Here is a 21826-nt window from a genome sequence, read left to right as displayed (position 1 = left end):
CTTTAAATATATATATATATGATTAAAGTGACCCATTTTCCGACGCTAAAATTTTCCGGCATCAGTCGGTTCTGTTGAATGGACGCATTATGTGACAAACTCATACTGTCGACTAGCCCTTGCAGCAAAAATACAGGCTTTGCGTTTCATGTCATCAAAACCCATTGAAAGGCTTGCTGATTTTGGTTCAACTGCACTTGAACGCACCCCCATCCATTTGCTATTGATAATGAATTGAGAAATCGTGTTTTTGCTACCACTGAGAGGAAATGAGGCTAAATTCGAGGAGAAAGTCTGGTACTGCTTCTGCTTTTTCTGTCTCTTTGGTGAGAAAACAAACAACGTCTCATTCATCACTGGGATTGTGCTATTCACATGTGGTCATGAAAATAGTACCCCAACCAATCACTGACACCGATTAAAGAAGCCAAATTGTGCAAATCAAAGTGGGATTATTTGGCAGGGTTAGCATACGCAAGACTCGCCAGTGGTGAAAGCACAACGACGTCCCAAATATATGAAAATGACCCCAAAAAAATTACACATTTGTAGGATTTAAGTTGCAATTTTACAAGAAAACCAATTCCATCACGAAAAAGTAGTCCATGAGAATACATTTGTCATTTCACAAGACTAAATGCATATTATTACAAGGGGAAAATAAGTGAAAATGTTTCAAGAATAGTCATCATATTGTGTTTGTGTGTGTGGGGTGGGGGGTTGTTTGCAAAGTGAAAAAAAGGGGGAGTGATAACTTGAGAAGTTATAATACTCCAAGAAAGTGTCACTTTGTAAATGAGACAAAAGTCATGATTGCAGATAAAGTGGCTAATGAGCTCACATTAAAAAGGAAATGAGAATGTTTTCATTTTACTACACCTTATAAATATCCATTCATCCATCCATTTTCTGAGCCGCTTATCCTCGAGAGGGTCACGGGAGTGCTGGATCCAATCCCACCCGTCAACGGGCAGGAGGCAGGGTACACCCTGAACTGGTTGCCAGCCAATTGCAGGGCCACACTCACAATCACACCTAGGGACAATTTAGAGTCTCCAATTAATGTAGCATGTTTTGGGGATGTGGGAGGAAACCGGATTGCCCGGAGGAAACCCACGCAGGCACGGGGAGAACGTGCAAACTCCACACAGGCGGGGCCAGGATTTGAACCCCATTCCTCAGAGTTGTGAGGCCGATGCTGTTACCAGGTGCACCAAGCAATAAATGAATTTTACAAGAAACATAGCTGTCATGTCTGCAAGCATAAAGTAACCTGTTTTGGTGTAATAGTAAAGAAATAAAGTCTTACTATAAAATCATTTGTAAAGGAATGTGTAATATAATATTTAAAAAAAGGTTGTAGAGAAAATTAATTTGCAGTCTGTGAAAAACAATACACGTTTTTCAAGAACAGTCATAAAATTGCGAAACTCATGTAAACCCCCCCCCACACACACACACAAATAATTCAAAGTCCTAATATTGCAAGAATAAAGTTGTGACTACATTCTCAGAATTTTAAACACGTCTTAAGAATAAATACATAGAGCTAATAGTTTCAGGGCTCATTTTTGTAATATTACTCCTTCTCTTGATATATGGATTTTTTTTTTTCTGGCAGTATTAAGGCTTCCTTTTCATAACATTCCAACTTTTTCCCCCCTTGAAACCTCACAGAAAGAAAAAAAAATATTCAGAGTGTAGATTTTTTTCTCAAAGTGCAAATTTTTTAAATTTGTAATAAGAGAAAAAAATTGTAATATTACCTGAAGAAAATAAGAGTGCTTTGTAATAAAAAAATGCAATTTTATCATAATAAACTTTAATTGTAATAAAGCAAGAACAATGAAAGATTTTTATGAAGAGGGAAAAAATACATTTTAGGAGGAAGAGAAGGCTGAATATTTTTAAATATGCAATATTGCATTAAATATTTGGGCCATTGACTTTGTAACATTAAAGAAAAAGAATAAGCGTTTCATTTGGAATATGACTTACTACAGTCAAAACGCAAAGACATATTTTTGTGAAAATTGAATCATTTTATAAAGGCTGGTAATATTACAACTTTTTTCTCTTTTTAAAAACATATTTGTCTTTCCGACGTGGCCGTTACTCCTTTGCGGCAAGGAAACAATTTGAAAATAACAATCTTTAAGCCACGGAGAGCACAATAAAGGATGCGGATTAGCGTTCCGAAGACGAAAAAGCGACATTTTTTTAACAGCTTTTGTGTTTGGGGCTCCGGCGTTTTTTTGTTGTTGTTTTTTGTATAGCAGTAGAAATGTAGAAATTGTGCTTGACAGACAAAAAGTAACATTTGTAGCTTTCATACTCTTAAAATATTGTGGTCCACACCTCGTCGAGGCTTCATTTGTCGAAACTACGAGAACGTATTATCGTTTGAAACACCAAATCAAGATATCATGTGTGTCCTACAAGTCTTCACAAAAATATAGCATTTCAGTCATCACGATAAAATAACAGTTCTATTATAAATGTTACTTTTTTTCCCCCAGGCGTTTCGTTTCAGCAGCTTCCCTCACGCTTCAAGTTTCTGAGATGGCAGGTAGGAAAGTTTGGAGTTTCCCGTTTCCTCGAGGGTGGGGGTGGGGTCACTGCTTCCATATGACCGGTTGCAGCAGACACAGTTCACTCCCAGCGGACACGATGGGCAGGTTGTTGTCGCGGTGGTGGCCGATCAGGTGGCTAATGCTGTCGAACACGTGATCTTTTGTCCGAACCTTGAAAAAAAAAAAAAAAGAGAGAGAGAGAGAGAGAGAGACAGTTTAATTTTGGGGGGAAAGGCTGCACATCGGTGAGTGTTTGGCATGTCTGCTCTGTGATTGGCTGGTGACCGGTCCAGGGTGAACCCACCACCTCTTGACCGAAGTCTACTGGAGTAGACAGCAATGGATGGATGGATCTTTTGTTTTTGTTGCTGACGTGAGCGCCTTACCGTCCCCTCAGGGTCCACCAACAACAGGTGCTTGGCCGTTCCGTTGTGCATGCCGGTCAGCACGTACGAGCCCGGGTTGGTGGCGCTCTTGCGCACCAGGAAGTCCCCGTCGTCGCGCAGCAGCTTTTCCGCATCGCGCCGGCTCATCTTGCCGCGGTACCACGCCTGGCCTTCCAGCTCCTCCTGTGCCCGGAAGGCGATGGAACGTGCCAGAAGCGGACTTGAGTTGTCCACGGATGTGGCCTTGTGCAGGACTGATACTTGCGAAGGTGCTTGTGGCTGCGACTGGATGGCGTCCTCGAAGGGTTCTGCTCCGTATTCATTAAAGGACACTTAGGACACCTATTTTTACATTTTTTTAACTACTAAAACTATGTGCAAGGACAACAAAGTGTCTTAAAGGGCAAAAGTATGGAAAATCTACTTGCAATAACAGTATCGTAATTCCCAGCCTACAGAGCACACTTGGTTACAAGCCTCACCCAGTACATTTATAAAAGAAACACCGATCAGTACATACATAAGCCGCAGCTGTGTAAAACCCGCAAGTGCCCACGTTGAAACCCACATTGAAACACGAGATATTTACAAAGACGGTGCACAGAAAGAGTTTAACGCTATCAGCACCCTAACGCTAGCACTAATGCTAACAAGGCCGGTTAAAATCAAACTTAACAGTAAATATCACTGAGACATGCCACTAATACAGCAGCATCATGCTAGCACAGCGCTAACAGGGCCGGTAAAATTCACTTCCTTGGCACATATATTCCACCTGTCTCACTCTTAACTTTTCCGCTCGAGTGCCCCCTTGCGGCTGTTAGAAAAAATTAGCCGCAATACAACATAAACCGCAGGGTTGAAAGCATGTGAAAAAAGTCGTGGCTTGTAGGCTGGAAATTACGATAATACAGTGGTACCCCGACTTATGAGTGCCACAAATTGGGTTTGTTTTTTTAAGTTACAAGCTGTCACTTCATCCATTTTTTTGCTCTGTGTTTCCAAAAACGGAGGTGTGAGTTAATTTCAGATACATTGGTGTTTGAGAGAAGCAAAAATGAACAAAATGGCAGATCATCCCACCCAGCCCAGTTGCCAGAGGCACGCTTCAAGACACAGACATAAGTAGCTCACAAAAATATATTTGTGTAATTTACTTGATGGCTGACGGAGACCCACATGTGTAAACAAAGCAATAGAAGAGTCCCTTTTCCTATAAAACGACCCTTTGAAGTACCATGCAGGACTTACTCATGTCAAACAGATCCGTCTGATGGTTTTCCCTGGCCGCGGCCCCCGCACCCTTATTCATTTGCTCCGCCTCAGCCTGCAGGGCCGCCAGCACCTGCTCGTCGATCTGCTGGGTGTTCATGTACGTGGGCATCTCGCCCGCTTTTGTCACCGGACCTTTGCTCTCACTGCTGGTATCCAAGGACCCTGGAGAAAAACAAGAATAGCAATAGCAAATGGGAAGAAAGTGTGGTTGAGAATTCTGATTCTGAGAAGACCAAAAAGTGGCCCACTGGCCATCTGACAACTGGAACCTCCTACTTTTTTTCATTTTTTTTTTAATGTTGCAACTTGGCACCAGTGCTAAGAAAGTTAATTTCATGAACAAATAGTTCACACTTACAAAAATTGAGCTAGTCCAGACTATAATTAATAATTCAAACTTTTGAACAAAATTCACCATTCCAAAAACGAACCAGCTCATAGTTCATGGATGGAATAGATTGAAAAAAAAAAGTACCGGTAATACGACCATAACCATGGAATTGCAAATTAAGTTTATATAGGAAAGACTCTGTATTTAGTCTGTATGTAAATACACATAGACTATAATATATATATATATATATATACACATACATACACACAGTATTTATAAATGCTGTATATTATATATGTATATATATATATATATATATATATATATATATATAATTTATATATATTATTAAATTATATATAATAATAAAATATTAATACACACTTCAATTAATTTTACAAAGCAGATGCTAATGTAAAGGCGCTTATGATATGTATACACACTTGCAGCTCCACCTATATAACTCCACCAGATGAGTGTCACTGTAAACATATTATTGTTCCAATCATGTCGAGGTAGCTTTAATTTTTTTTTAGTTTTACTGTATAGTGAAGCTGTGCAATATTTAATATCCTGATATATGGTATTGTTCCTTTAAATATTATGAAACAGGCAGTTTTCTATGTTTTTTTCCCCTAACTCTATATACTATAAAATCCCTAGTTTATATAGAACACACATTCAAACCAATGAAGAACAAACAGAAATTCAATCAACAAGAAAAAAGAAAATAACATTTTATTACCTTGTTGTATGAAGATGGGTTTCCTCTCTTCTGTCCAGTTTTCTCCACAATGTCGCCCTTGGTAATAGTTCTGATCCACAGAGTTTGAGCCACTCTTAAGACAAACAATCAAAACAAATACTTTAGTGTGCGTGCAACCGTTGTACTTTAATTGTGGTACATTCATAAACAAGGCACCTGGCTTCCATCCGAGGGCGCATTCTGATTGGTCAGCCGCGTGTCGACGAAGCCTCCAGGTGGCGGCACCTTCCCGGGGATGTTGTTGTAGTAGGGATGCTCCGTGGACTCGTCCTCCTCCTCCGTCCACGGAAACTCCTCCACGCTGAACACCCTGCACGCAAGTGCGCAGAAGTACTCAATGAAATGATCTCTCAGTTCAAAGGTAGAACACACATGAACACACACTTAAAGTGGACACCTGTCGTGTGTGGAAGAAGGCTTGCTGGAAGGACACTGCAGATACTGCTGGAAGCGAAGGTCGAAGGCCTGGCCAATGGTGCTGATCACGTCCTGGGCCAGCCCGTCTGAGCACTCCAGGATGTGGCAGGCTGAGGAGAGACAAACAAACGAGTTGAAGGAATTTGGCATTCTATGCCCGTGTTCAAAGCCTCAACAGACAAAATACCTCTTCTGTTCACGGGATCCTTTGCCACATAGGCGACAAAGTCAGTGGTGTCCTGAAACAATAAAATAATTGTGAGATCCATTGTAAGAATCAAGGTGTATTCATGTATGAAAAAACACTTACAGGGTCTCCACCGGATGCGAAGGAGATGGACTGCATGTGATGGTTGGCTATGATCTGTAAAGTAAAAGAAAACAGTTGATGTACACCCTTGTGATCATCTTTGTAAACAAAAGGCACCAGGGTACTTCTGAGGGCCAGAACATGAGCCGCTATAGCTGACCTGAAATGAAAATGATGACAAAAACATGCAGCCAGCAGATATTCCACAAAAGTGACTTTCAATAAAAAGTCCTTTAAAAAATGAATCCAGCAGAACCTGTTAGTGAGGAGGTAAATCATGTGGATATCATAATACCTCTATACTTCTGATTTTACCAGCAAAAGAACATTCTTTACCAATAATCCAAGTACCAGAAAAGTTAATTAGCCAGTCCCTTAATGATCATTTTATCTGTCTATAGTGGCATTAGGTCTCTTTTCAAAAGAATTGACCTCACATGACATCTACTCAACTGGCAAGTCATACATAAAAATTACAACAGTAAAAAAAAAATAAATAAAACAAAGGTCAAAATGGTAATTTCAGCCATTTCAAATGTTTTTTCACTTTGCATTTGTCAAGAGAACACTTGACCGTTTGCCACCCAGAGGTACATGTGAACTCATACTTTTATGAGATTTACAAAGTCACATGAACATGAGGCAGCAGGCCATATTAGTAAGGTTAAGGCAGTCACAAAAAAAAAAAAAAAACATTCCAGGTTTTTTTTTCTTTGTTGTGGCGCCATCTGCTGGCAGTAACATGAAAAAAAGCTGGTTGAGTCGTTTTGAGATGATAGTAACCTTGTTACAGAGGAGACATCATAACTTTTATTACTCAGAAGGCAGAATGTCCTGAGGAAATATTGAGCTGTATCAAAACTTGGGTGCTCATCAGGACGCTTTTACTACAATGCGCAAGTGTGTTGGTGCTTTATTAGTTTAAAAAAAAAAAAAACTTTTTCTATGAAACATTGGGAGAAGAACCCATTGAATTTCTGTACAGATTGAGGATTTTTTTTTTCTTCTGTTCACTTTTTACTGTTGTAGTTTACTACCATAATTTCCGGCCTTTTTTCCACACGCTTTCAACCCTGTGGCTCATGCGGTGATGCGGCTAATTTGTGCATTTTTTCTAATGGCCGCAAGGGAGCACTCGAGCAGAAAAGGTAAGAGTGAGACAGACAGATACTTTTACTAGTAAGTTTGTTTTTTTTACCCGGCCATGTTAGCACAATGCTACCGTGTTGCTGCTGTGTTACTGCCACGTCTCACAGATTTTTACCGGTATGTTTTTTTTTAACCGTCCCTGTTGGCGCCAAGCTAGCGTTAGCGTGTTTCTGCTGTGTTACTGCCGGGGATCTGTGATTTAGGTGTGCTTTTTTTTTTTTTTTTTTAAACCTGCTCTGTTAGTGCTGTGCTACCATGGTGCTACTGTGCAGGTGCCGCGGATGTTCTTTTTTTTTTTCTACACCTGTATTTTTTTTTCTTTAACCAGCCCTGTTCGTGCTACCATGTTGTTGCTATGTTAAGCTAAACTAAGGTATTAAAACTTTGAAAACTCTTTCTGTGTACCGTCTTTCTTTGTAAATATATCGTGTTTCAATGTGGGCACTTGTGGCTTTTACACAGGTGCGTCTTATGTACGTACCAAATAGTATTTCCTTTACAAATGTACTGAGTGAGGTTTATAATCCGGTGCGCTCTGTAGGCCAGAAATTACGGTACTTGTATTTGGGAATGTGTTGCCACCAGATGGCACTGTGTTGAAAAAAAAGCTCACGGTGGCAGTTGCCGCCCCACCGCCCTTTCCAAGGTGCATTTCTGCCACCTACAGAACCACAGTGGATGTCGTTTGGCATGTCAACAATTTCAGATGAGACACGAGTTTCAGTGTTAAGCCTGTTGTGTGACGTACATGTGTTGGGTGATTGGATAGAAAGTCGATACAGTCCACCCTCAGAGCTGAGACGAGCTGAACTCATCCGAGAATTAATGTTGTCAGCGCCTTGCGTAAAGAAAAGCCCTCCCCCTTGCCAAGTTTACACTGCTGATGAAGCACATGCACTTTCAATGTCTTCAAATTTGTCACGCGAGCAAACTGAAGTGAAGGACACGAAGCGAAGAAACCTGTGGGTACATAGACTTGGGCAATCTCTACAGTGTGGTGTTTTACTCTGCTTTTCTATAAACGTTTAATTTCCACTATTGGATTTTTTTTTTAAATCGTATTTTTTGTACATTACACTCAAAGGGTACAACTCTGCTTGACCAAAGAAGGACCAAAAACGGTTTACATCAGTAAAATGGGTCAGTGCACTTAGAACCGTAAATGACAAGGTACCAGAAGTAGAAACAGTACCTGCTTTGGTCAATGGAAAAGCAATGTAAGAGCCCTAATTATGTCATCCAATGCAGTTGCTGTTTGCCACCTTACCTGTTTGCAGTCTGGCGTCATAAGGTTGAGGCTACAGGTGGAGATGTTGAGGTTGATGGACATGCCGGCAAACTGCAGATTGCTCTTCCCCAGGATGTTGGACAGAGCTTTGGATGGTGGCTGACAAGAAGAACACATTCATAGTTGAAATCCAAATGAGTAACGTTCACCAACCTTTATTGCACCAACGCACAAATTATACATCGCAGGGGGGAGGGAAAAAAAAAAAAAAAAAAAAAAAAATCACTGGTACAATCCAACTGAAATTTTCAAAAAATATCCACCAGAATACAAAGAACCACAGTGGCAGCTTAAAAACTTTACTGTGGCACACTAAAACTGTTCCGGCATAAGAGGGAAACAAATCTTCTTTCTGCTTGAGCTAACACTCAAACAGGACACAAAAATAAAAGGGGGAAAAAAAATCTCTCGGTGCACCACCAAAACAAAAATGTCACAATACCTGAATACATGGGTTAATTATGCACTGTTTGTCATCAACTGGACCATTTAATTGTTCTGTCTCGACACATTGCTGGCACAGACAGTTGAACAAAGAGACATTATGCGTAGTACTGAAATCTATTTCAAACTAATTAAGTGCAATCGTATAATTTCCCACGGCACACCAATGAGATCGCCACACAACAATGTCACAGCACACAGGTTGGGATGCATTGCAACTATTCAAGGACTCATTTAGAACACTTTTAAAGGCAGACGCACATCCTCCGGCTTAAAATGGGAAACTATGAAGTGTTGTTTCTTTCTGTGGATGAATAGAAAGTGGGATAAAATTAGGCAGAAAAGCAATCCAGACAATTCTGACTGCTTCTTGCAGTCCACAACAAAAATTCTAAAAACTAATGATGAATAATATGAGAGCAACTCGTGTGCATTTTTTTGTACACTCTGACATTTTGAACGAGCATTACAGAGTGCGGCCATCGGCCTTCTTGGCTTCACAGCCAGCGCAGATATTTTGTGCTGTATGAGTCACTGAGCAGCCGTGTGTAATGAATGCAGCGTGGGATGAAGCGTGCCATGCCCCCGCACTCACACACACACACACACACACCACACACACACACACGCATGGCCACACGGTGCCATGTGGCGCTCATCATTTCTCTGATCTTGTTATCAGGAAGTGTTCGCCGTCCTTATCCAGCCAGGAAGGATGAGACGAAGATGGCGAGCATGGGCCACGTTGCTATAAATAGACTCGAAATGAATATCTAATGATCCTATTTTTTTCCCCCACAACATTCATATGCACACAGGACTACGTCCAATTCTCACGGCCTTCCTTCTAACCTCCCATGGGGTCTTACGTTTTGCCTTTGTTGCTGCCTCTGTTCTTTAGCTTCCAGCTTCACTTCTTTCCTTCCCCTCTCCTCTTCCTCACTGGGAACCTTCTTGATCTTCCACAAATCTCCTTTTTTGCCTGTCTCGCTTTCTGCCTTCCACACTCTCACTTCATGCACCTCTCCCTTTGTCCCTTTGTCTCTCCTGCCTTCTGCCTAACACACTGTCACATTTATTGTCTTCCTTCCCCCTCTCATGTTCCTCAATGCACCACGTCTTGCCTCCTTTGCTGTCTCACTTTTTGGGCTTTGTCTTATTGCTGCCTTCCACTGTCTACAGTGTTCCCAGTCACTCTCCTCATCCCCACCAAGGCCTCCTCCTCAGTGCTGAACCCACCCTTGGCGTCCGTCTTTCTGCCATCCTATGTACCTTTCGCTTCCGCAGAGCTGCTTTGGTCCCCGGAACAGCCTCACAAACAAAACTGATGGCCTCCCTGGAGAGATGGACAGACAACAGAAGTCAATGGTATCAAAACACGAATCATAATATTAATCATCATCTTCATCAGAATAAGAATCTGGAAAACAATGGCAACAATATTAGCAAAAGCTAGAAAGTGTAGGGACAGAGTATAATTTCAATGTTTAGAAGCAGCTGAGGCAACATTCTAGAAACAACAGAGGCGACAAGTATGCAGCCTTGCCGGCTGACATCAACGCAAGTGGAGCAGAAAAGTGAACACGGCAGAAAGCGAGTGGCTGTCAGCTCGTCGTTCAATAGTTCTCACAGATAAATAGAAGTGCGTGCAACACCGCATGCATGTAAAACCAAAGCAGGACAAGAAAAGGTTCTAATTGCAACCGTATTGGGAGGAGACACGCTGAGGTGGGGGACTGGTTAGTGTTTTTATCATTGTTGACGAAGGTTGGTGACGTTAAAAAATTAACACACTTACCTTGTTATTTGTGATCGTGTAGTAAAATCTAAAGATCTCATTGATCGCAGCACTTCAATGCAACCCAGATACTGAAAAAAAAATAAATAAATACATGTAAAAACCTCACGGAAAAATCTGCAAGGCCTCTTAGTGCGTTGATTTTGCTTTTTCTTTGGCTATTCCTTGGTTTAGTGCCGCCAGGAATCCTGATGAGGGTGCGCAAGTATGATCATACCACACCAATCCTGACTGGCGTCCTACCCCAAACATAAATGATTATGTCGTCCCCCCCCCCCACTTACCAATGAATTTACAGACATGACCCTCAGCACACAAAGGAAATCCCCCTTGACTGAGCCTCCATTTTGCAGCCACAAATACCCACCAAAACTCAGTCATAAACTGAGGACACCCCGGATTCCAGAAATTGGAGCAGCCTCAAAAAAGGACAAGATTTTCAAGGTTCCACTGTATTTTGTAGTGAAAACAAGCAACGATCAAGAGACAAAGTCGCAGTCCAGTTGCTAAAACCAAATCTTGGGTGTGTTGAATTCTGCAGTGGTACTACGCCTCATGAGATCCCCCATGTAATCCTTTTCATTAGCAGCCACCTACCCTGACAGAGCACAGGCCGGGAACACTTTGTGCTGATGATGAGCGTCGCATTCATCGTCAGTGGTGTAAACAAAACATTTCCTCTGTCCATCGCGGCTTAAGTTAGCCATTATCGTCCCTCAAAGCTCAAGATACAACACCATTTGGAAACTGGCAGACCACAGGATGGGTGTTCGGTGCACTTTTCGGCACATGTCCAATGTTGTCAGACAAAAAGTGTCTCAGTTAAGTTCCAAGATTGGTGTCATAAAAGAAGTAAAGATGCTGAAATGAGTACTTAAAAGATCATTTTTGTGACAGACTATATTTCCAAAGGTGCTACTGACGTGAAAACTTAACAATTCAAGTAACCCATACATGAAAATAAAGTAAAACAAATAAGATCAGAAGTGAAGTTATGTGTAATAATGTGAAATCACACAGGGAAAAATATTGAACACGCCAAGTGGTATATATTTAAAGAAGCCTCTTGTATGGAGAAATTAATCATATTCATTGCTCTGGTGTGATTTTCCTCCACACAAGCAATCTTCAAATCTTGAAGGTTGCATGAGTTTCTTTTATGGACCTTGAGTTTCAATTCTTTTCATAGGATTGGATTCAAGTGAGGGGATTTTGTTGGCCCATTCTGGCGGCTTTATTTCCTTTCTTTGAAAGCAACAGTTTGCTTAGCAGTATGCTTTGGATCAATTTCCTGCTGAAAGGTCCATCCTTGTTTCATTTTCATCAAGTTCGTAGGCTGCATCTGATTTTTCCCAAGAATGTCTCGGTACTTTTGCCGATTCATCCTTCATTCAATAATGTGAAGTTTACCAGTATCATTTGCTGAAAAGCAGCCCCACACCTTCATATTCTCTCTTCAAACATCACATGTTGTTCAGCAAACACTAAACGAGCTTTGACGTGCTTTTTTTTTCCATTTCAGCAATGGGGTCTTGCTTGGTGACCGTGCATACAGGCCATGGCGGTGGAGCGCATCATTGATTGATTTCCTTGTGACAAGAAAACAGTACTTGCTAATTCCAGGTCTTTTAAAACGCTCCACAGGTGCTCTGTGGCTCTTGAACAATTCTTCTGATTATTTCTTGTGAGGAGAACTTGATGGAGGAAAATTTATGGTGATATGCTTGGTTTTACACTTATATTATTGTGGCACCAACCGTGCTCATTCAGAAGCTTGGATATGCGTTCACTACCAATGCCATCATTATGTTCTGCAACGATTACTTTTCACATTACTACACACAACATAATTTACGATCTTATTTGTTCTACATTCTTTGTACGTATGGATTACTTGGGTTGTTCCCAATAATAATAGCACCTTTGGAAATATATCTTGTGAGGAAAATGGCGACGTTTTAAATTATTATTTCAGCTGCTGTATTTCAAACTCAAACAATAAACTATGAGTTTTGCCCTTCAATGTGGGCCAAATGATGAACTGGGACATCCACAAAGATCTTGTAGGATTTGCTTCGTTCAGTATGCGAGAAGGGGAAGGAAAACCTGTGGCTGCTTTACCATTACACCATAACTGTTCACATTGTCCTAAGAATCTGACAGGTTGTGGCTCAGAAGAACAACGGCGTGCTGGAACAACACCTCCCTGATCGTGGATCAGTATCTATGTCATTGTTTTCCTCTTTTTCAAGAGTCTGTCTTGAAGACATGGATGACATCAACATGGCTGTGACGATGGAGCTGTGAGGGATCCCAGAATAATCCTTCCGGGAGTGCATGAATATGGAGCAAAAAAAAAAAGCATTTTAGACTGCAGGAGGTTATATTTATTGAAACACCAGTCCTAGAATTTTGCTGAAACACCTTGCAAGTAGCTTAGTTCCGCACATAGAGTGACCAGGAGTGTCTAGCCGTTAGGGTCGGGGTGTAATGGGGGTTAGTCCTTGAGCCATTCATTTTGTATTCTGTTTATTAGGGTCACACCAGTGCTGCAGACTAGCCCATCTGACTAATCACAGGGGGGGAGGCCTTTATTTTTTGTACAAATGCATTCATATCAAATTCATGCATATTTTTTTTAATCAATGGTATGGCTAAGCATGAGGTATTTTCCTAAATTTTGGTCTGAATTGGGGTGCTGAGCTGTGCAAGCCTACCATTAAGGGACTCATTGATGTGAACGTTGTAGATGAGATCAATGTCCATTGGGAGTAATGGCACATGATGGGTGAGGGGGGCGACCATGTGACGCTAATTTGAAGCGACGTTGAACTCACAGGACCTAAAGCCCAAAACGCTAAATGTGTTCATTAACGCTGACTGCCCTTAATGTGGAGAATGGGAAACGGCACGCAGACGTGTTGTGTGACAACTTGTCACTCTTCTCTTATGCTGCCTGATGAGCATTAAAGCAAGTGGAAAAACTTTAACGTCCACATTTTTTAAAATAAACAAATAAATAAATTCACATTTTCCATTCACTTCACACACCGGCATCATCAGTCCCAACGGTGACTCATTGCCGTCATGATGACATTCACAGCCCGGCGCCAACGTGTGCTCCTTTCAAATGATGTATGCTTAGCTTTGACATTTTACTTTTTTTTTCCCCCCTCCAAACCCCTGCTGTTGAGCTAATATTGCCACGGACAACGGGGTAATAAAGATGTCGACATGGTTGCAAAAGCGCAAGTAAGGCAGGCGCAAATGTGGTGAAGATATCACCCGCGGATGCACTTCCACAGCAGAGTTTCCTGCCATTCCCGCCCCCACTGACGATCAGTTCAGGGTCTCAGTCAACTGGGATGGCCTCCAGAACCATGCACGCTAGAGCAGGACTGGCAGTGTAGAGAATGGATGGACCTGCGTGTGAATGCTTATCTGGCTCATTGTGTGATATGAATGACTGGTGACCACTCCAGGGTGTAATTTGCCTTTCGCCTCAAAGTAAGCAGCTAAACAGGATTGTGGGTGTGGAAAATGGATGGATGAGACTAGTGTGACAAGACGTGTGTCCTAAAACTGCACGGTGATCATTAATGACTGGAGTTACCCACAGAAAGCTGCTGAACATGACCATGGATGTGGAAAAAACAACGGATGCATGACCAACATTCACCGCCTACCTTAACGACGAACGTCACTCCTGGGCCAGAGATCTTCTCACTGGAGTGCAGCCACCCTCTGAAGGGTTTGTCCACCGGTCCACCACAGCCGGGGTTCCAATCCTCCCCGCCGGGAGGAAGCTCGTCCAGCCTGCTCTTCTTGTTCACGTACGCAACAGGTTCCAGTGTCGAGAGGCTGGCCGCCGCCCCTGCAGTCGCCGCTCCCGGGGTCAACCCCGAACCCCCGCCGCCCTGCAGCCTGGCCACCGCAAGGTCCTTGACTGCCGAGGGCAGATTTTTGATGCCAAGTAGGCTGCCTGAATTGCTGAACTTCAGGTTGGACACCTTGTTGATAAGGGTGCACAAGGGCGTACCACCATCATCGGCAGCGGCGGCACCGTTGGAGGCAGCCGCCGGCTGGACGTCGGCCGAGGGAGCGTAAGGCGTCTCGGGGCCGGCTGACACCTTGGGGTTCATGGACAGGCCGTGGACGATGTCATCGACAGAAGTCACTGACTCATTCCTGAAACGGTTGTATTTAGTGCGGTGAAGCATACCCTTCGCCTCTGCTCTCTCGCGACGCCTCAAGCGACATGCACCACCCGGCTCCTTGCCGCGATGATTACCCTCTCCTGTAACATGGCAGCTGCAGACGTGGCCGCGGTGGCAGTAAACACTTCGTAGCAATCGCAATCCACCTCTCTCAAATCCTCATCGGTAAAATCTGGCGCTTCAATCCAGTCAAGAGGGAAAAAACACAGTGGAAATCCATGGAAACGAACCAGAGGATGATGGAGAGGTTGTTGTTTTGGTTTCCAGTGGTGATGCTTCTGCTGCTGCTGCTTACGATAACGATGATGATTTCTAGCCAGCCAAAAATCAAGCAAAAATCTGCAAATCACATCGAAGGTGATGGCAACAGAATGGAACTGGCTGCTGCCTTCCTTCCTAGGTGCTGCCGGCTCAGAGCTGGAGCATGACTCACTGGTGTGAGAAAACCTTCTCAACAAAAGGCTTGCTGAACACTGCAAATCACTTCCTGTTGGAGGGAGGAAGGCAGGGAGGGGGAGGGAAAAAAAAACTCCCTCAAAAAGCACTCGAAAAACAATCAGAAAGTAAAACACCCTAGATGTAAAAAGTATTTGATTTGATATTGCATAAATGTAGTCGTAGTGAATTTAATGTCATTTATTTAACTCGAAAAAATAGATTTTAAAGGAATAAAGAGGGGTAGGTCGATCATCTATACGTATTTGTTTAAATGTATTCCCAAACGATGTGTGATACATATATAAATTTTTGTATTTCCAAAAAATCAATTTCTATGAGGTGATGGGTGACATTAATCTGTTTTGGAGCTATTTAAAATACTTGCTTAAGTTGATGTAAAATGCAGTCCAAAAAAATAATTTCACTAAACTGTGTCACCAACAATAACAAAAAACAGCAAATATAAATCGCAAAAATTAAATACCACGATCATAAATGTGAAATTAAGCACTGGAAGCTTAAACGAAGCAACTCCAGCGATGAGGATGATACAACCCAAATAAACGCGCCATGGACGTCATCTTCCTCAGGCGAGGATGAGTCAATGAAGAAGAAAAAAAAAAGCGCAAAGGTCTCCTTAAGAGCGGCACCACTGATGATGAAGCATCTGCGGTCGCCGTGGCAGCAGGTAAGAGAGCACAGCTCCCCACCCCGCACACACACAAACACCATTCATGTAAAAATGTCCTCTAGCCTTCTAGAACGGGAGCGAGTGATGCTCATTCATGAGCAGCTTCCGCTCTCACTCCCTCTGCTGCATTTCGCACTGCAGTCTAGAAGGCAGGGGGGATGTGTGGGGGTGTGAAGGGGGGGGTCTGCCTTCTCCCTTCAGAAACAAAGCAAAAACAAGCAAAAATAATGAGAATTTGACAACAGAAAAAGAGAAGTCGGGGAGAGATACAAGTCAAGGTTCATAGTCCTGGCAATGAATGAAATAGCAGGCTGGCATACCAACGTTTCTGTGAATGGAAGCAAGGCCACTCCGCTGTGCCGCCGCTGCCACCGCCGCCGTTGCCGCTATTGCAAGGCAATCCCTCAGGACGGCGTCCGCCTGTCCAATGAGCGGCCGGCTGGATGACTCATTCAGGGAAGGCTTGCAGGATAGTGGAGGAGATCATTCCCTGGCGGTGAAGGTAAGAACACTCGCTTTAATAACTATAAAATAATAAATTAAATAAATACATAAAAATACATGAACACAAATGAGGGAAAAAAACTGATTCCACTTATTCTTAAAAGAGAACTTTCCATCATAAAAAGAGAGAAAAACATCCAAGCAAGTGTAAACATCCCCTTCCCCCTTTCATGGTGCTCTTGCCTGTAACCATTATCACTAGCTCACTGTTTTCAATTCCACATTCAAGAGAACATGTAATTAAAACATCTACATTCGAACATGTGCTGTTGTGGGTTATAATTCACAATCATTTAAATTACAATTGACTTTTTGCTGTCCATCATTTCCTAATGTACAGCCAAAATCGCGATTTAAATTCGAACTGCGCAGCCCCATTGTCAGCATTTCATGAGGTCAAAAACACTGCTAGAATGATCTTGATTTGATCAACCATAATTTGCAACATTTATTAATCTTATAAAAAGGTTACACAACTGTAATGCTCGGTTTGCAAGATTTGCAAGATACTGGCTCACTGCTAGACGTTAACTCTCGCAGCCTGTTGCCATCCTTCGGATCTAGGCATCGTTACCATGCATTTGGCAAAAGAATGATGGCTGGCGACGGCACCACTGTATACTGTATCTTGAAAACAATAACATGCACATGCTAATTTTAGTCTCCATAAGTCTACAATAACACCACAAATGATGTTTGATTTGTAACTCTCTTTAAAAAAAAAAAAAAATTAAGGCTCTAGCTCTATCCCGGTTCCCAAGGTAATAAAAGCGATACAGATAGTCAGCATTTGGATGAGACTGAGTGATTTGAACCAGAATGTGACAAATGCATATTCAGTATGCTGAAAATCTTTGTCCTTTCTGTATTTTGACAGAACAATGTCAAAGAACTTTTATAAAGACATCTAGGAACTGTTTGCTCAGTTAAGCATTATACACCTGTCATTAGCTGCCGGTTTCTCAAAAGGTTTGAGTGGGCTGTTTAGAATTTTGTCCCACGTTGCAATGTGTTTGCTGCCAAGTGAAAATGCAATCCAACACAATGTTATAGAATATATATTAAGAAATATAAAGTCCTGCCACCCATGCCGCCCCCCATACCCCCCAAAAACGAATCATCCTGAAATAGCTTCTTGTTTTTTTAAGCCTTTGGCTCCATTCAGTTAAATTGTAGAAATTTAACAGCAATGGCGACATTAAAAAGAACTTTTGACAACCTCCAGCAGAACAAACCAAATGGTGGAGAAAAATTACATGTACAAGCACTTAAGAGCACAGTGAATTAGTTTGTCACCTGAGAATACATATTGTATTGTTAAAAAAAAAAGAAAAAAATATATATATACATGTACTTACTAATTTAATAAATTATACACAGAGTCATTAAATACATTATTTGGCATATAGTGGTCTGTATAAATTTAGCATATGATTAAATATGCTAACATTTACACAAATGGATAAATTATTATACTCAAAGGGTACATTGTTGAATTTGCTTTCACAAAGAAAACAAATTAGATGCATTTTACGTTATAAAAGGATATTGCATCAATGTGTAATTATTATGACAGTAGTTAGTTTTAAAAATGTATGTGACCGTTTTCACTGCATCACAAACTGGATAAGGTGGTTTACTCTGGAAAGAAAAACACAGGGTATACTTCTAGTAGAATTATTTTTCATTGATCAAATCATCCCACTTGTGTCATAACAATCCATGAAATTCTGCCAAAAGACTGAAAATTGATCAGATTAGCAGCACTATCCTCACCTGCTTTCTCATGCTACGAAGTAGACGGGGGTCATTTCCGGACATGTGACGTCATTTATCCAAGCAAAAGTCTAAACAAAATGGCGGCTTGTTATCATTGTGTTTATTTTTTTTTCCCTAACGCTGTTGTCAGTAGTAATTTCACAATTCTGACAGGTAAATTGGCTATATTTAAGGAATTCACATATTTTGAAAAAAAGCCAGAGTAGCTTTAAATTAGTTTGGAAGGGTAAATTGAAGTTGCGTGACCTTGAGTAGGAACTTAAAACTAAAACGGGCAGGTAACGGAGGAAGGAAGGCAAAAAGTACGTTGTTTGAATCAAAGAAAGCAAGGTAGTACAGTGTTTCAGTGGTTAGCACATTTGCATCGAGGTTCTGAGGCTGGAATCAAGACTGACCTTCAAGTGTGGCGTTTGCATGTTCGCCGTGTGCTTTCTTGGCACAAAGACACGTTGGCTTCACTGACAACGAAAACATCTTTCAGTGTGAATGCGAGCATGCGTAGTCGTTTGGCTGGCGTGTCACAACCAGTCCAGCATGGTCACCTGTGACCCTAGTGAGGATAAGCAGTGTAGAAGATGGAAGGAAGAAATCTAGAATGCAGGAATAAAAAGCAGCTCTGTTGTGAAAGGCAGACATGAATGCACGATTAAGTGATAGAAGGATCTGGGGATGTGGGAATTTAATAAAAAGAAGGGGTGACAGAAGGAATGATGGAAGGCAGAAAAGTGTTCAGATGCAAGTGTAAAAAATGCAACTGTGAGGGAAGGAAGTAGTTCGGGATAGGAAAAAAAATCCAAGGAAAAAAGAAACTGCAAATGTAATAAGATGAAAAATGTATAAATCTCCCTCCTGTTCCCCCAACCCTTTAATTATATTTAATTTAAAAACATTAAACTGGTACAGTATTTCTTGGTCGTTGTTCTTTACCTGGACACAAGAGGGAGCCAGAGCAGCGTTATAACAAAACCCTCAAAGCACAGTTTTTAAAAAAAAATTACCAAGTTAGGTGTCGCCACAGCGTGTCATCGCAGATGAACGCTCATATTTGTTTGGCACAGTTCTTACGGCTGATGCCCTTCTTGACTTAAACACCTCTGCATTTATCCGGGAAGAGAGCGGGACAAGTCGAAAGTAATACATACATACATACCAAGTAGCACCAATGAATGTTGTCTTTATTCCTACATCCAACATACATGAATATTTTGCAGAAATGAGACCAATCAAAAGCAAAAGGAATCGAGTAACAATATTGGATCGAACTGCCACGTTTGAATGTTACTGTAAAATTGTAAACAAGCTTCTTTTCTATGCAGGAAATAAAATATGCATACCAAAAAAAAAAAATCATTCAAGCTCCATGGAGCTTCATGTCCTCCATGTTTGTAGTCTTGGTGCGTTTATCGCGAGCCTGGCGTTCCCCCAAAAGACTTCTCTGATTATGGTGCCCTGGCTTCCTCGCCCCGACCCCACCCCCACCCTCAAGAAAAAAAGAAGAAAAAAAGAAAAAGCAGTACAGGTTCGTTCCCTTCCACTTGAAAAGTGACAGTTTGTGGCGTTTTGGCGGCGCTCAGTGGCCATCACAGCTTTCCTGTGGCGTGAATAAAGAAGAGATAAATGAGCGGTCAAAACAATAAATGCATTGCAATCGATCACCACAATGGATCCCTCCAGGCATGCGCCAAATGCTTTTTGTGTGCCGAATATTGATGCTTTTTCTCTAATCTGTATCAGCTAGACTTGCTGGAAAATGTTAAAATCATGCTGCAGTGAACACATCGCACTAGCGAGACATGCTAACGAAAAAAAAAAAACATCCACAAAAAAAAAACTGTCTCCTGTATTGACATTTTGGCATTCAGTGACAAATTGTATCCAAGAGGAGATTCAGGGCTCCTGAATGAGTGTGGCAATTGGAGCATAATTTAGCACCATCCAAAGAAAAGACAGGGTTAATCATTTGAATACGTATCCAAAAAAGTTACCAGAATGTGGTTCTCCTGCAATTACTTTCTGGGATAAGGAACAAGATTATATTCAAGAGGAGAAGCTGCAGCAAAGTGGAGACTGTGGCACATAATACTGCAGTTCCTCCTCGAGGTTTTAATCCTAATGATGTGAGTACAATAGATGTTTAAAAAATGTAATTAATGATGCCGTTAAAGGGCCTTGTTAAGCGCTAAGTTAGAACGAGACACTTGCACCTACCCAGGACTTCTCCCATCTTTTTAACAGCCGCTCATGCTGCGTGAGCGCTCTCCTCCATTCGTTCAAATCCCTGGACGGAACGCTCTCATCTGTTGAACAATCAGCAACCTCATCACACCAGCCGTGACACAAAACGGATCGGACGCTCCCCTCAGGCTCAAGGTACCTCCGAATGCGAGGTGGAGGTCCACCTGCGACGTGTCGCTCTCCGCGCCAGCCTGGGCCACGCAGCCGTAACGGGCGTCCTGGTGCAATGGCCCAGCCCGCAGCTGGCTGCTAACTAATACCGTGTTCCCGGGCAGCGGGAGGTGGTACTCTGTTACGGGCGTGTCGACGCTGTGCCCGTTTTTGAGCCAGTCAATGTGGATGCCGCTAGGACCTGAGGGACACAAGGGGACCTTTCATCTGGACCTAAAATCTATGTAAATTTTTTATTACAGCGTTCCCCAGATATTTGTGATTTACTACCAGTGGACGTCTTCAAGATTATGCAATATTCTTGCAAGAAGGTCCAAAATCCATGCAGCAAAAATAGCACAGAGTTCTTTCAAAGAATACTTCTCAGTACTTTGCATTTTAGATTGTTTTAGTCAGTTAAGTATGGTTAGGGGAGGCAGGGAAGGTAGAGCCTCATCTGCAAGTGAACTGTTGAAAAAAAATCATAATAATCCATCCATCCACTTTCTTTGCTGCTTATCCTCACGAGGGTCACAGGAGGATAAGCCAGCTGTCACCGGCCAGGAGGTGGGGTACACCCTGAACTGGTTCCCAGCCAGTCGCAGGGCACATGGAGACAAACAGCCACACACACAATCACACCGAGGGGGAATTGAGTGTCCAATTAATGTTGTATGTTTTTGGGATGTGGGAAGAAACCGGCATGCCCGTTGAAAACCCACACAGGTACGAGGAGAACATGCAAACTCCACACAGGCAGGTCCAGGATAGAACCCGGGACCTCAGAACTGTGAGGCCAACACTTTACCAGCTGCTCCACCGTGTCGTCAATCATAATAACGCTTATACAAAATGATTTGACAATTTGTTCTCTAGTCTGTGGTTTACATTGATTTTCTTTTTGAATCCAATAATGTTACAAATGATTAATGATTTCATCAAAGTTGGTAAATATGGTTGAAACAGGAAGTGTGGCAGAAAGCGGCCTGCCTCACTGCAGACTGCCCAATCCCTCACAAAAAGCAGAGATGGCACATACCAACAGCTTCATCTCCTGGTATATTACTGTACT

At 42.0% G+C, this 21826-nt stretch overlaps 1 protein-coding gene across 5 annotated transcripts in view; it reads right to left on the bottom strand.

Moving 5' to 3' along the window:
- Nucleotides 1-18827, bottom strand: part of shc3 (SHC (Src homology 2 domain containing) transforming protein 3) — a 22934-nt gene extending 4107 nt beyond the window's left edge. The window contains exons 1-15 of one of the 5 annotated variants that reach the window (XM_061800830.1): nucleotides 18765-18827; nucleotides 16407-16576; nucleotides 14780-15444; nucleotides 14427-14686; nucleotides 10741-10811; nucleotides 10215-10278; nucleotides 8478-8597; nucleotides 6062-6115; nucleotides 5939-5990; nucleotides 5732-5861; nucleotides 5491-5644; nucleotides 5314-5407; nucleotides 4211-4396; nucleotides 2960-3267; nucleotides 1-2744 (exon numbers count right to left, since the gene is read on the bottom strand). The exon at nucleotides 1-2744 is cut by the window's left edge and continues 1751 nt beyond it. In XM_061800830.1, the coding sequence (XP_061656814.1) occupies nucleotides 2616-2744; nucleotides 2960-3267; nucleotides 4211-4396; nucleotides 5314-5407; nucleotides 5491-5644; nucleotides 5732-5861; nucleotides 5939-5990; nucleotides 6062-6115; nucleotides 8478-8597; nucleotides 10215-10278; nucleotides 10741-10811; nucleotides 14427-14686; nucleotides 14780-14960 (1803 nt within the window). In that variant the 5' untranslated portion in view covers nucleotides 14961-15444; nucleotides 16407-16576; nucleotides 18765-18827 and the 3' untranslated portion in view covers nucleotides 1-2615. Of the gene's footprint in view, nucleotides 2745-2959; nucleotides 3268-4210; nucleotides 4397-5313; nucleotides 5408-5490; nucleotides 5645-5731; nucleotides 5862-5938; nucleotides 5991-6061; nucleotides 6116-8477; nucleotides 8598-10214; nucleotides 10279-10740; nucleotides 10812-14426; nucleotides 15445-16406; nucleotides 16577-18366; nucleotides 18420-18764 lie in introns of those variants that run through there. The other 4 variants (XM_061800827.1, XR_009792248.1, XM_061800829.1 and 1 more) reach the window with 4 other exon arrangements.
- Nucleotides 18828-21826: the final 2999 nt, after the last annotated feature.

The sequence above is a fragment of the Syngnathoides biaculeatus genome, chromosome 17 (assembly GCF_019802595.1).
Source record: "Syngnathoides biaculeatus isolate LvHL_M chromosome 17, ASM1980259v1, whole genome shotgun sequence".
Lineage (NCBI taxonomy): Eukaryota > Metazoa > Chordata > Actinopteri > Syngnathiformes > Syngnathidae > Syngnathoides > Syngnathoides biaculeatus.
The sequence above is the reverse complement of the archived record's forward strand: the minus strand, read 5'-3'. Positions and strand labels throughout refer to the sequence as shown.